At 39.3% G+C, this 14,724-nt stretch overlaps 1 protein-coding gene across 6 annotated transcripts in view; it reads right to left on the minus strand.

The window, feature by feature from the left end:
• Positions 1–832: 832 nt before the first annotated feature.
• The window catches only part of PAICS (phosphoribosylaminoimidazole carboxylase and phosphoribosylaminoimidazolesuccinocarboxamide synthase), a 57,831-nt gene continuing 43,939 nt past the window's right edge, over positions 833–14,724 (minus strand). For 4 of the 6 annotated variants that reach the window (XM_060690852.2, XM_060690853.2, XM_060690854.2 and 1 more), the window contains 9 exons: positions 13,967–14,015; positions 9,407–9,604; positions 6,566–6,744; positions 4,693–4,872; positions 4,480–4,593; positions 3,395–3,478; positions 3,119–3,302; positions 2,801–2,959; positions 833–1,345 (listed from right to left, as the gene is read on the minus strand). In XM_060690852.2, the coding sequence (XP_060546835.2) occupies positions 1,179–1,345; positions 2,801–2,959; positions 3,119–3,302; positions 3,395–3,478; positions 4,480–4,593; positions 4,693–4,872; positions 6,566–6,744; positions 9,407–9,604; positions 13,967–14,015 (1,314 nt within the window). In that variant the 3' untranslated portion in view covers positions 833–1,178. Of the gene's footprint in view, positions 1,346–2,800; positions 2,960–3,118; positions 3,303–3,394; positions 3,479–4,479; positions 4,594–4,692; positions 4,873–6,565; positions 6,745–9,406; positions 9,605–13,966; positions 14,016–14,285; positions 14,370–14,425; positions 14,714–14,724 lie in introns of those variants that run through there. The other 2 variants (XM_087874920.1, XM_087874921.1) reach the window with 2 other exon arrangements.

Here is a 14,724-nt window from a genome sequence, read left to right on the forward strand (position 1 = left end):
CCTTTCTGATCGGCAAGCTCAGTGTCTTAGCCACTGAGCCACCTAGTCAGGCTTTTTCAAGCAAGGCAGCCATTTGCCTGGAATAGTGTAATACCTGCACCATGCAGACAACTAGACTGGAATGCCTTCAATGTTCATTTCAACACTCCGATCTTACATAGCGATACAAGTGAATCTTAGAAAAGCTAAAGTAAAATAACAGGGATGACAGAAGCCCTATAGATATTGCCTCTGCATGAGGGTAGGTGGCTGTGTTAGAAACCAAATAGGTACATGTTTCAGTATACTGGTCTTGAAATTAACCTTAAAATTCAATGCTGCCTTTAGTGTGTCTTACTTTCAACTCAATTTGTTTTTAAGTGATAACATGGTATTCAGTTTGTAATTGATAAATACATTGTCAACATGCTGGTCATGGTAAAACAGTTCTGCACAAGATATTGACCCCAGGCTGTGTACAGTTCACCAAGTAGCCTTATGTGGCATGCTGGCATTTTTCGAACTCGAATCTTCACAGTTGCCAAGTTCATTGTCATCACCACTAGCCATCAAACAGCTGACTGGTGTGCCAGGTAAGCTGTACGGTCTGCAATGGTAAGGTGGCCTGCTCAAAGCTACCTGAAGGGCAACTGTTAATTAGCTTTATATATTATCAGCTTTGTATTTAAAGTTAATTATAGAAAAAGCATTTAAAAAGTATTTAAAGTTAATTATAGAACGTTCTTAATTATAAGAACATTCCACACACAAAAATATTTTAACATCTTGAATAACTTGTCCTATATTTGATTTCATGGTGGGCCACATTCTAGAACAAAAGCAAACTGGTCCATTTATTAATGGCACTGATAGCTTTAATATAAATTTCAGGAGAATCACCATATGGGCATATTCTGTACAGGGTTACAAGTCAACACAGGTAATATTTCTCTTTAATAACCAGTCATGATGGGATCAGTAAGATATATTCTACCTCAATGCACATAACTCTGCTTTCAAGTTACACTGTGCTAGAAAATACAAGATTAGTTGTCTACAATATCTTAGAACACAAGAGGGCACCTGTACACTCTTTATCATAAAATAGATTAGAAACAGTTTCCCATTAATACTTATACTAGGAATGATATGCCATCCAATTCTGGAAGGTGAAATGAAACTGTGGTTTAAGAATTCATCTATAAAGTATATTCTCTCATCTTTTTGTCAGCCTGTTTTAGGGAGATCCATGTATTCAGAATGTTGGATCGCAGTTTGGCCCATACACAGTGGTCATTCAACCCAAAAATTTGAGCAGCAAATTGGGCAGCAGCTTCAGGTGAAAGAATTGTGGAACATCCAAGACCTGTTAAAAAGCAAGACAATATTAATTTTTAAAATGTGTGGTTGTAATAGTATTACCACTAGATAATCTTTAGTGAGCCAAGAAAAACCGATATGTAATACAGAATATTTAGCAATTCATACAGAACATTTCAGATGAATGTGGAAGACAAGATACCAAAATTCTCTTCAGAACTGATACTTGTTCAAGTTACAGAAGAAGCACAACTTTTTTGAAAGTTAATGTTTACAGGGTTTAACAGAGCATGTTCCTTCTTTGGACAAGTCTGCACCAGGGTTGTGCGAGCTAAGTGTGAACAAACCCCAGATAAAGTTTGGCAGCAACGCCCCCCCCACCCGCCCCATGCTGCATGAAACTTGCACAAGCAAGTGTGCTCAAAACACTTCTTTATCTGTGCATCCCCCTCAGTGGACCAAGTGCCGAGAAATAACTAAGCCCGTGGAGTCCCCTGCTTGCCAATGTGGTAACTGGGAGATTCAACATTTCAGACAGTCTGAGAGTACACAGGTAGTCCCCAACTTACAACCATTTATTTAATGACCATTCAAAATGACAAAAACTGAACTTATGACTGTCCTCACAATCACAACCCATTGCAGCGCGCCTGTAGTCAAATGATCAACATTCAGGACTTGCCAACTGGCATGAATTTATGTTTGCAGCATCCCAGGATCATGTGATCACAGGAAGGCTCCCAACAATCCAAGGTGTAATGGGGGAAGCTGGAATTGCTTACTGATTTGCTTAACAACCAGGGCAAAAAAGATAGAATCAGGCATGGCTCACTGAATGACCACATCACTCAGCGATGGAAGGTCTGGTTTCAACCGTAGTTGTAAGCTGAATCCTACCTGTAGGTGTTGGTGAGTTATCACCATTTCTATCTTTTATCTTTAATGCAAACATCTTTGTTGGGTGATGAGAGAAAAGCTAAAAATAACCAGTCTATCCATAATGCTGACAAAGGTAAGAATAACCCAGGAAAGTATGAAGGAGGTTAAATAGATACAGTAAATGGATGTATTCATGTCTTACAGAACCTTAACTGCAATGAAATCATTTTATTCACAAGGGGTGTATGTATGTCTCACTACTGCAAATCTTACGAAATACTGCCTTTGACCATAAACACCTCTGTGTGTGTATTTCTATATGTATATAGAAATAGTAAATTTAGAATCAAGGCATTCATTTATTCTAACTTTATCATTATTTTGAACAGAACTACAGCTAAACTACCCCGTTTCTCCCCAAATAAGACATCCCATGATAATAAGCCCAATCGGGCTTTTGACCGCATGCCAATAAGGCCAAGCGCTTATTTCAGGATTCAAAAAAATATATGTCAGGGTCTTATTTTCAGGGAAACACGGTAGTAAGATTATGTCTTTATTTTCAAGTATGTACTATCTCCCAAAAAATAATTGGTTCAAAGTGTTAAATGATCAATCTTACCAGTAGGCATTCTCAGGGATGACCATATATCCTGGGCACCCCAATCAGCTGAGAGAGGAGGACAATTGACAACTGGATAAGCAGTGTTTCCGGATAACACGGGTCCCAAGCCATTGCTTCTCCCAGCCACTGCAACGAACACTGTGGGAACCCCATCCCCTGAAAACACAAACAAAAACCTATCAATGTGATGGAAACAAGCTCACCTAAACCAGATTCTATATTCATTTTCATTTTTTAAAACGGGAATTATTTTGAGATTGAATTTAAACAATAGTTCACTAAAATAGACAATTTAGACAAATTTGAGTTAAGTACCTTCATATTCAGCTTTGATCCTCAGTGTTTCATCTGGTCCTTTGTGAGCAGAGGTCACTCGTAATTCACAAGGCACACCGTAATTGCCACATGCCTTTTTAATTTTTTCACAGTGACTAAGATCAGAAGTGGAACCCATGAGGACAACTACTCTGCCTTGTGTCGTTTGTGGTTTCAATAATAGCTAATAGAAAAGAAGATCAAAAGACAATTTAGAAGTACGGAAAATAATGATATGGATTATCCATACCCGTATCTCATAGATGATTTCAGTACCTCCACTCTTTCAGCCACCCATTCAAAGTTTCTTTTCACCACTTGCAGTGCTTCAGGTGTCACTTCTTTGAGGTCACGGTAAGACTAAAAGCACACACAAAAGAACAAAAGATTACATATAAAATGCAAAAGATTCACTTACCTCACCGGTGTCAAACTCGCCGCGTCACGTTGCCGTCACATGATGTTTCTCCCTTCACGGAGCTGTGGTGGGTGTGGTCTGCGCGTGATACATTTGGCCCACGGGCCACCAATTTGACATCCCTGACCTACCTCATACCTATGTAAACTACCAATACTATAATTAACTGACAAGTCCATACATATATTTATAATCTGGCTTTAATCCAGAAGTCCAATGTAAGGACCAATAAAGTGATTTATAAGAAGTTGATGTCTTTCCAATTCGTTTCTTGAAACTTCCAAAGTTTTACCTATCACTCAGAGGCAAGGCCATATGCTTATCTCCTATATCAAGTCAGGTAGAGTAATTTATGCTTATATGGTTAATTAAATCATGCTTCACTATGCTGTAAGTAATGTTTAACATATAATATCAATATGTGTTTATATCACATAGTAGCCCCAGACTCAACAGCATATCTGAAGGGGGCTTTTCATAGCTCATTATGAAGTAAACAATATTTTTGGAATATGAATTTTGCATTCACCCATTTCCTCTTATAGTTAGAATATATAGGTATTAATAGCTATTATCTACAAATGTGCATTATCATTGCCAGAACTATAATTAAATAGAAAAGTCTAAGTAAACATGCATAATGTTTTATATATATATCTTTCACTATTTTAATTGAAATGTAATTAGGGATTTTATTTTTGGATACTTGAAATGTCTATCACAAAACAAACAAATTAGCAGAAGGAAAGATAACTTAACAGTTTTCCAATTTTAACTGTAGAATTTGGCTTTCCCCCATTTTCTTTCCCATCTTGTTTCACATGAAGAAACAAACCCAGAATCTAAGGAGAACAGAAGCAGGTTTCACACAGCACAGATACATATACCTTGTAAAATTGCAATATTGGCTTATTTTCAGAATGTGCACTGAAAACAGAATTACCTGTTTGTCCTTTTGTTGTTTTCTATCTCCAGATGGCCACAGCCTCCAAGAATCATTATCAATGACATCAGCAAGGACAATTTCTTTCGTGGCTACATTAACACCAAACTCAACCTAAAAATGGAAACATGACACAAGAAAGGAAAGTTTAGTTGAATTTAATAACTTCATCCATATCTTAAAAGCCAAGATCTAAAATACAAATGTACGTACTTTCAAATCCACCAGCGTACAATTCTGGGGCTGCCATGCTTTTTCAAGTATTTCAAAAATAGCTCGGGTGGACTGAGCCATGATGTCTACTTCTGTTTGTCCAATTTCAAGGCCAGCAAGCTTAAACTTAACTTCAATAATTTGCTCTTCAGACCATTGTGGATCATTTGCTGCATCATCCTGTGATGAAAAGTGAGATTTTGTTGGAATAATTGATATCTTCATTAGCGATAAAGTTCAACTTCTCCATTCCACACAGAGGAAAGCAACAGTTTTTACTGCACATTTAGTTGAGGGTAGTTCTATAAGTAATCGTTTTGGGTGGATGGGCCTTTCTGATAGCTCTTCTTTCCTGCTTTATATAACCAGTAGACACCACTATAATGCTATGCATAACTTCTTTAAAATCAGGGGAACCCAACCTCCTGTCCGTGGACTGTCACCGGGTTGCAGCATTGCCAGAACCAGGCCGTGGAAATAAGCAAAGCCCCGTCCACGTGATGCAGGCAGTATGCAAACCACGCCCCCTCTGGCCCACGGAAAAATATTTCTCCACAGAACCGGTCCCTGGGCCCAAAAGGTTTGGGTACAAGAGGCCGCTGTTTCAAATGATGTAATCTGAGAATTGTTTGCAGAATGATATGATGTGTGATGCTACTTGCTCTCTTGTGGCCTCCTCTGACAGATAGTGCAGATGGCCAGACTAGAAAGAGGTCATTCCTGCCAGAGGTCTAAAGAGAAAATGCTCTCAGACTGAAAAATAAGTTGCCTATCTTGAGTTTTCATTCAATACAAACAAAACATTTTTGAAGTTATTACAGGCAGTTCTCAACTTACGATCACAACTAGGACCAGAATTTTTGTTGCTAAACAAGGCGGTTAAGTGAATTACACCCAATATTACCGTTTTTTTGCCACAGTTTTTTTCCTCCTTGACTTTGCTGGTCAGAATCTGACTAGGAAGTTTGCAAATGGACTTCACATGACTCTAGGACATTGCAACCATAGTAACTCCATGCCAATTGCCAAGCTCCCAGGTTTGGGGATGCTGTGACAGTCATAAGCACAAGTTACAAGTCCTTTTTTTCAGTGGTGTTGTAACTTCAAACAGTTGCTCAATGAATAGTTTGTAAGTTGAGGACTACTTGTACCCAAACACAGACTTTTCTAATTGACATGATATCTATGATTATCATCTTGGGCATGAATACAAAGGATTTTTTTAACAATTAAAAATAGTTTTTTAAAATATATAATAGTGTCTTAAGAATCAAAACTGCTTTTAAGGATCACATCAGTGGTGGGATTCAGCCGGGTCGGGTGAACCGGTAGTTAAAATTGCTGGCTGGCCCCACCCCTCCCCTTCCAGGAGTCCCCACGCGCCCCATTTTGGCTCCCAGGTAAGTCCTAGGCCCTGGGAGCCACTTACGGGGGACGGGGAACAGTGCACCATCCCAGCAGCCTGTTTTTGTGCCCAGGAGGCTTCAGGGAGGCCTCCTAGGCCCAAAACCGGGCACGGAGGGGGGCGGAGCGCCCTCCCAATGGCCTGTTTTTGCTTCTAGGGGGGTGCAAGGAGGCCGAGTGCTGCCTGTCACACACCCTGGCCATGCCCACCATGGCCACACTCACCCAGCCAATCATTAGGACAGAGAACCAGTTGTTAAAATTATTTGAATCCCACCACTGGATCATGTACATATTGCAAAATTCTATCAGTACTGAGTGACAGTATTTGGGGGGAGAGGAATTGATTTTGGAAGGCTTGGATTAGGATGTTTAACTGAAGCACATAATTAGCTTGAGGTTCAAGCTTTCAAGGAGGTGATAATTGTTAAATTATGCAAAACTGTCAACTCCGTTTCATGTAACCTACCTTATAAAACATCTCAATTTTAGGTGGATAAAATTTGTAGCCCTCTTCAACACCAGGATTTCTCTTCAGAAAGGAACCAGTGGCGATTCTCCTACAAACCCATTCAATCGGAATCATTTCGCAGTGAGCAGCCATAAATGCGGTTTCGCTGCATTTTCTCACAAAAGCAGTTTTGATGCCTGTAATAAAAAATTATAATCAAAACAGACTTCTGTATCTCAATTGCTAATAAGTAAAATATGCAACCTACATTCTAAAACAAAAACAAGAAGTGAGCCATTTGGGGGCAAAAACAGAAAACAGAGATCTGGGATCTTCTTCCAGATCAGAAAAACTTACTGCTTTTTATGAAAATCCCAAGCAGGATATTTCACCTACATCTAAGCAATCAATTAATTTCAAACTTACATAATAGGAATTGCTTTTATTAGATCAGGCTGGGAAGATTTTATAAACCAAGAGTGGCAAAGTGACTAAAACTTTTTAAAAATATATCAGCTTGGATTTAGAGACATAGTAGAGCATAATTTAATTTTAAAAACTTCCATAAAGATCTAATGGCATGATTTCCTGAACTTAAAACTATAAAGAGGAACTTTTCTAACTTTAGGTGGGCTTAAGAAAGGAAAAAGTGTTTTTCCAATCTAATAGCACAGCTAGTCTTGGATTTTAAAAAGGTTTAAATCAGTCCTCAGCCACATGATTTTAATCAATTATTATAAACACTAATGTTAATCAACTTGCCAAGAACAGTGTTGACAATTTCTAGATGTCCAGCTGGGAAAAATCTCACTTTTTCTATGTCTTAAATGATCTAGCCTATTATATTTTTCAATTTGCCTCCTCCATATGATAATTGCTGGTTTTTAATCTATTTTTAAAAAAATTATTATTATTTATGTGTTAGTATTTGATTTCATGCTGTGGGGAAATCTATTATTTGCTCATTCACTACCAATCGTGCAGTATCTTTATGATCTTGTCAAAGCTCCAAAACTAAGCAGAGTCAGGTCTGGTTGGCATTTGACTGTGAGAGAACTTCAAAGAACTACAGGAGTACAGATTAGACTACAAAGTTAAAAACAAGTAACATCCATTCTGATGCAATGAAACAATTTTAATAGCTTCATGAAATCAGCAGAAAGCATGCCTGAAAGGAAACTTCACTTTTTTAAGGAAATGCAATCCTATTACCAAAACTATATTAGTCATACAAAGATGAATGAATAGACATGAATGGATACCCAAAATCAGTGGCCACAGATATTTTTTTCACTTTTTGTGCTAATTGCACTTTTATTTGTTAATGAGGCAGAAAGGCACTAGTAAGCTAGAGGTTTACCACAGAATATTATAAAATGTTGCAATGGGGGAAAAAGTTGGAACACAAGAAAGGATTCCATCATGTTAATTTTTAATCCTTAAACTTACTCAAAGGAACATTTCTTCATAACATACTAATGTGAGGCAAGGTTTGGAAGTACAACGTAATAAACTGATGCAAATCTGTTTTTGGTAATCAGTAGCCTGCAAGACTTTGATATGCAATTTTCGACACACAATGCAAGGATTATAATTTCAAGCAAATGTTAACTTTCATGGCTGAAGAGGTAAAAATTCTAACAACTCACCCTTAAGGGTTTTAAACCAAGTTATTAAAGCTTGTGCAAAGTAAATAGGAGGGGGAAAAATCACAGCATAGATCGTAAGAAATCATAGCAAAAGATCATGAGTTCAAGTCCTGGGTTAGCCATGAAAACCAGCTGGTTGACCTTAAACCAGTCTTTCTGTCTCTCAGTCCAATTTGCCTCACAAAGTTTTGTTGTGGGGAAAATAGGAGCAGGAAGGCATGTTGGATAGGTTTGCCACCTTGAGTTATTTGTGAGAATAATAAAGGTGGGATATAAATAAATGAATAAATAAATAGATGCAGTGTCAGGGAAATGCATATGTAATATTACTAGATGGTACTGAACCACTTTTTCAAAATTCCTACATAGGAACATAACCAGGTCTTGTTTTCGAGAATTATGGGCTTGATGGACTACGAATGTCCTCTCAAAAAGGGGCCAGTGATTTAGAGCTGCAAGTCAACTTCTCGGCCTTACCCAGAAAAAACCTCTAACATCTTCTACAACCAGCCAGATATCTCGGCCATGTAACAATCCCAAAATTCAAAAATGCCTCTTCTTTAGCCAGATTCAGTGCCCTTCCAACAGCCGTTACAGAAGACAGATAGAAAAAAATCCCCTTGAACAGAAATTGTGTTCATGCGGTGATGGAATAATCGAACTGACAGAATATGTTATGCTCTATTGTCTTCTCTACGCAGTAGCAAGCCAGGAATTATTATCTCCACTTTTACTAAATACCCTGATCCTTCCAATTTGTTTTATGTCAAAATGTTATTATTTGACTAGGGCTATAAATTTGGAAAACCCAATTTAAGTTTAAAACAGCCAATAATAAGCACTTAAAACATGTTTTCCTCACCAATCCATTTGGAAGTATATGTTAAATTCCACTGCTTAACTCTCCAATATCTTCTTCCAATGGCTGTCAATGTTACTTAATGATATAATGGACAAATATTTAATATGACTCATCTATGGAGAAACTAACTTGTATTTTTTTTAATGTGAAAAGAGTATTACTGTTGTGTTCTTGAAAGTCCCATGCTCCTTCAGTATATAGTCACAAGATCTCTTAATTATAATAAAACCAAGAAAAATTACCATGCAAGTTTCCTATAGCAAAAATAGTTTCCATATAATGAGGACATTATTGCTTTATATACAGGGTTACTCTCCTGCACGAGGGTTTAACTTTTCCACCACTTACCAGATTCTTGAAGCAACTGGAACACACAAGATGTTGTTGTATTTGAGATTGCAGCTTTCCCTTCCATGATGTTCTTTCTAGCTGCATTTCCAGCAGTTATTTGGTCTTTTGATTGCAGCAGGACACATCCTGGGTAATTTGGCAATTCGTAAACTTCTTTTGTTTTTCCCTCATTTACTTTTTTGCCCAGTTTAAGTTCTGGAGAAATAATTGGGGGAAGGGAGATATTTTTACATCATGAACATAAATGAAAACAAGGCACTGAATTTTAAAAAGTTTACAGAACAAACTTGTGCATGTTTACTAAGAAATTTCTACTTTATTTAGGGCATCTTAAATTTGGGGAGCATTCTTCTGTCTGCAATTTAACACTTTGTTTGAATATCAAAGACCACTAGTCATTCATTTTGTTCACCAAATGCCTTGTTTCGTTTGGTCATGTCTTTATTCTCAGAATGTGTTCTTGTGTCAAACTTAGCCATTTCCCCCCCCCCAAAAAGACACACTATGTCTTAGCATGAGCTGTGAGTGTTGTAAGCTTGTTTTGGTGTTGCTTTTAACTGATAAGAGGGGGGAAAAGAGAGAGAAAAAGAGAACCATTGCGCACTAAAAGAAGCCTGCTGAGAAGGAAACAAGAGTTGAAGTCTTTTTAGTTCCTATGGTAACAAATGGATTGCTGAATGCAATTTACTAAATAATCCAGATAGCCATGCAGAGCAACCCTTCTATACTTTTCTTGTGCTGTCTGTTCACTTTCCAAGCTGTGTTAATTCTCCACATACACTTATGAAGAAAAATAAGTCTATATTAATCTTTAACTTTTTGCCCTGGTTCGGGGCAAAATGAGAATATCTGCTAAATTTCTTCTATTTACACAAGGGCACTTCACCCATTGAACTGTGACTTCTGTATACCAGTTATCTCTTTCCTTCAACATGAAATCTCAACTCCTTTTCCTTTGAACCAAGCAAACATGGCTGAAATCACTGTAAGTTGTACTCTTCTTGCAAGGGTATTTTAGGGGGCCACCCTTGATTGATTTAAGGCAAGAAGACATTCAACCTCACATGTCTTAAGATGTTGAACTGCCATAAGCTTTTATTGATGTGGGGCCTCTCTTCGCATTTCAGGGTTTATATAGAGCTGTTCTTGAAAAAAGGGAGTTCTTAAGCTTTGCTTAAGCTTAACTCAGTTTTGTTCTTAAACTGAGTTAAATCTAGTTTAGAGTTTACACTATAGTTTTTAATATCACCCCAAAGTCCTGGGCAACTGCTACTAATTTTCAGGAGCCATAATCATCTATAGTTCTGGGGATCACAAAAAGCCCTCGAGTCTTAGAATAACCCCCTATGCTAAGGAGCACTAAATTTGCCAGTTGTGAGTAAAGGAGTGAGAATGGCGTAGTAGGGAATTTAAGCATCTTTGCCTCACCCTTTTCTCGACTCAAATGTTATTCCTTTAATGACTCTTATTTGCTAGCAAGACAGCAGTAAGATAGAGCTCTAAATGCACAAATAATTTGTAATAGACAGGCCCAAGAGGGCAACAATATAAACATTTCAAGATGAAGTGGGTAATATTTTGCATGATAACTTGAATTTAACTAGTTTCTTGAGTAGCCACACTTAACAAAACTCTTCCTTCCAAAATAAAGACATAAAATTATTACTGCCCATAAAGTGATGAAAAGAGTAATTCATAAATAAAACACCACTCTGTAATGCGAACTTATTATTGATGCTTTGGTGAAAGTTGATTGCAAGTTTACATTCATTGTCCCCTTTAGGATTTCTACAGAATTATCCTTAGTCATATAGAGCTAGGTAACAATGGGTTCATTAAAAAAAAATATTTTTTTTTATATATGAGGATTTATATCCAGATAGTATATCAAGAATACTTAATAGATCACTCATTTCTGCAACCACTAAGTGTTTCCTCGAAAAATAAAAGTTTAAAAAGCAACGATAGCAATTATATATATAATGGAATCTTCCAGTGATAATTTTAGGAAAACAAATATAAACAGGTTTAGAGATATCTATGTGTTTACTAAAGATTGTGATAGTTATGAGCAATAACTAGATTTTATGTAAAAAACTAGTTATGAGTATGAAGGAAAAAAACCTAACTTGAACATCATTTCCTTCCTTATTACATTTTAAATCTCTGGACAGATTTCTGATATGTTGTCAATCCAACTTTTCCTCCCTAACTCCATTTATCTTTTTTTAGCAGCTTACTTAACAATATTACCTAGACATCTCAAAGATTTGCAAAATATTGTGAACTTTGAATTGACTAAGATATTGCTTTAATGTAGATGTTGGAAATCTTCACAAAGATTTCTCCAGTTTTCTGAGCAGCTTTCCATCCAAATGTTAAAGTGATACATACAAAATCTGATACTGGGAGAATATGCATAAGAGAATTAAATTCGGTTGTTCTGATAGATCCCGCATATATATTGCAGGTGATCCGAATTTGAAGTTTCAGATTGCTAAAACTGCATACCATACTGCTAATGGGAGACTTTATCAGGCTGTAAAATTTTCAGAATTTCAAAGGAAAAGTCCAACAAAAACTTTGCCTATTGGGTCCTGAATATGGTATAACAAACTAGATAGCTAATGAACAGTAGAGGCAGAAGCACCAATCACCTCTTGAGTGAATATAAAATACAGGTAGTCCTCGACTTACATCCACAGTTGAGCCCAGAATTTATGTTGCTAAGGGAAAAATTTGTAAAGTGAGTTTTGCCCCCCTTTATGACTTTTCTTGCCACATCTGTTAAGCGAATCACTGCAGTTGTTAAATTAGTAACCCAGTTGTTAAGTGAATCTGGCTTCCCCATTGACTTTGCTTATCAGAAGGTCACAAAAGATAATCACGTGACACCAGGACACTACAAGCATCATAAATATGAACCAGTTGTCCAGCATCCCAATGTAAATCACGTGACCGCGGGGATCCTGCAACAGTCATAAGTGTGAAAAATGGCCATAAGTCACTTTCCAGTTCTGTTGTAACTCCGGTCACTCAATGAACGGTTGTAAATCGAGGACTACCTGCACATGGCAATTTCCCTCCAATCTGCCTAATACATTCAATCCAGAACCCAAATCAGGAATTCAGCACATCTTTCCCATCTCAAATATTTGGATGGCTTAATTCATATCCCCTTCTAGCTGAGACCAAACACAGGAAAGTAAACAGCTGAAGCAAAATACAAATGTCTTTTGTGTTCAACAGCCAAATTTTCAGAATGGCTTAAACTCCCAAATTAGGAGACCGTAACTGCCAGCCTCTCCAGGCAGCGTAGGCCTACCGATCCCAACCTGAGAATGGCAGACAGAGACTGCATTGCACACAGATAACAGAGTTGGAAGGGACCTTATAGGTCATCTAATCCAACCCTCACCCCCAACAGGAGCCCCTACACCATTTCTGACAAATGGCAGTCCAATCTTCTCTTGAAAGTCTCAAGTGATAAAGTTCCCACTTGAATGAAGCTCCCACATTGCAATGCAATCACATTGGAAGTCCCAAAGGTGCTTTTTTCAGGAGGCAGCTGGCCTTTCATTCTTTCTTTCTTGGTCATTCCACTCTCATCCAAGAAGCTTCTTCAGCCCTGACTGGATGGTGGGGAATGGAAGGATTTATATCTCCTTCCAAAGGAGATAACAAGCCCTTAACTTCCCCATGTTCTTGTACCCTGCAGACAGCTGGTCATTTGCATCCTTTTAGAGCAGAGGTCTTCAAACTTGGCAGCTTTAAGACTTGTGGACTTCCACGCCCAGAATTCTCCAGCCAGCTTTAAGACTTGTGGACTTCAACTCCCAGAATTCTCCAGCCAGCTTTAAGACTTGTCTCCAGCCAACATAGCTGGCTGGAGAATTCTGGGCGTTGAAGTCCACAAGTCTTAAAACCTGCCAAGTTTGAAGACCTCTGTTTTAAAGGGTTGCTGAGGCCACCTGGAGGGTTATCCCATTGGAACCATTCATGGAGTCCTAGATAAGAGATGCAGGTCAAAAAATTTTTTTTTAAAAAAGGATTCCCTTCTACCCCTTCCTGGCAGAGATAAAGGTAGATCTCTGCACCACGGGCAGGAAGGGAATCCTAATAATAATAATTATTATTATAATTAATAATAATATTATTATAATTAATATTATATTATATATAATAATATATAATATATATAATATATTATTATTATTATTATTATTATTATTATTATTATTATTATTGACCCGCGCCTCTTTATCTAGGACTCCACATAAAAGAAGGCAGATGGTTGCATGCAACGCAATCTCTGTCCGCCATTCTCAGGACGGGGAACCTCCAGAGTTCACTTTTTCCACACACACAAAAAGAAGAGTTGCTTCTTTCGAACTCCGGCAGCCTTCCAAAGGCGAAACTCTCCAAGGGCGGAGAAGGAGGAGGAGGAGGAGGAGAAGCAGCGGCAGCGGCGGCGGCGGCGGCTCCCTGAGGCGCCCCACCTGGCGCGCACAGCGGCCAGCGGTGCTTCTCCTTTCCCGCGGAGCCGAAGCCACTCACCTGAATGTATCGGAGGCATGGCAGCGAAGGGAGCGGAGGTCCTGGACGCCTAAAAGAAAAAAAAAAGAAAAAGTAGAAAAAGCCCAACACAGGTGAAGAGGAGAAAGCGCAGCGCGACGCCACCTGCCAGGAAAGCCCCGCGCGCTTTCCGAGAAGAAGAAGGAGGAGAAGGAGGGAGGATGGTGGGGGAGAGAGAGAGACTCAGAACACTCTCGGGGGTGCCGAAGAACTGGCGGCGGGGCCGCGTAAGAAGAAGAAGGGGCAGCGGCGGAAGAGGCCGGCGAAGCGGAGGGTGGAGATTATAAACCGCCGAGCCCACCAATGGCCGCGGCTGCCGCGCTAGGGTGGCGCCCCAAAGCGCACTACCCCGGGCGCATTCTTCCTCCCAACGACCTGGGGAAGGGGAAGGGGGGAGGGCGTGCGGCGGGAAAGGAAGAGGGAGGAAGGTGGTTCGGCTACCTCGGCCTTCCAATCTGCGAGGCGCTTCCACCTCCGCCCCTCCGCCTAACCAAACCAAACCACCCCCCCCACCCCACTCCACTCCACTCTCTGGGCAGCGCTGTTCACAGGAACGTGGGAAGCGAAAGTTGCTCCCTCAACTTCGCGCCGTTTCCCAGGCTTTTTCGCTCCCTCTGCGTCCCAGGCCCGAGGCTGTTTGGCGCCAAAGGCTCAGCCCCCTCCCCACTTTTCGCTTCCCTCAAAAAGAGGGCCGCCCTCAGCCCAGAACTGTTATCCACCCACCCACCCACGCACCCCCA

This window comes from Pantherophis guttatus, chromosome 8 (genome assembly GCF_059756535.1).
Source record: "Pantherophis guttatus breed Tessera chromosome 8, ASM5975653v1, whole genome shotgun sequence".
Classification (NCBI taxonomy): Eukaryota; Metazoa; Chordata; class Lepidosauria; order Squamata; family Colubridae; genus Pantherophis; species Pantherophis guttatus.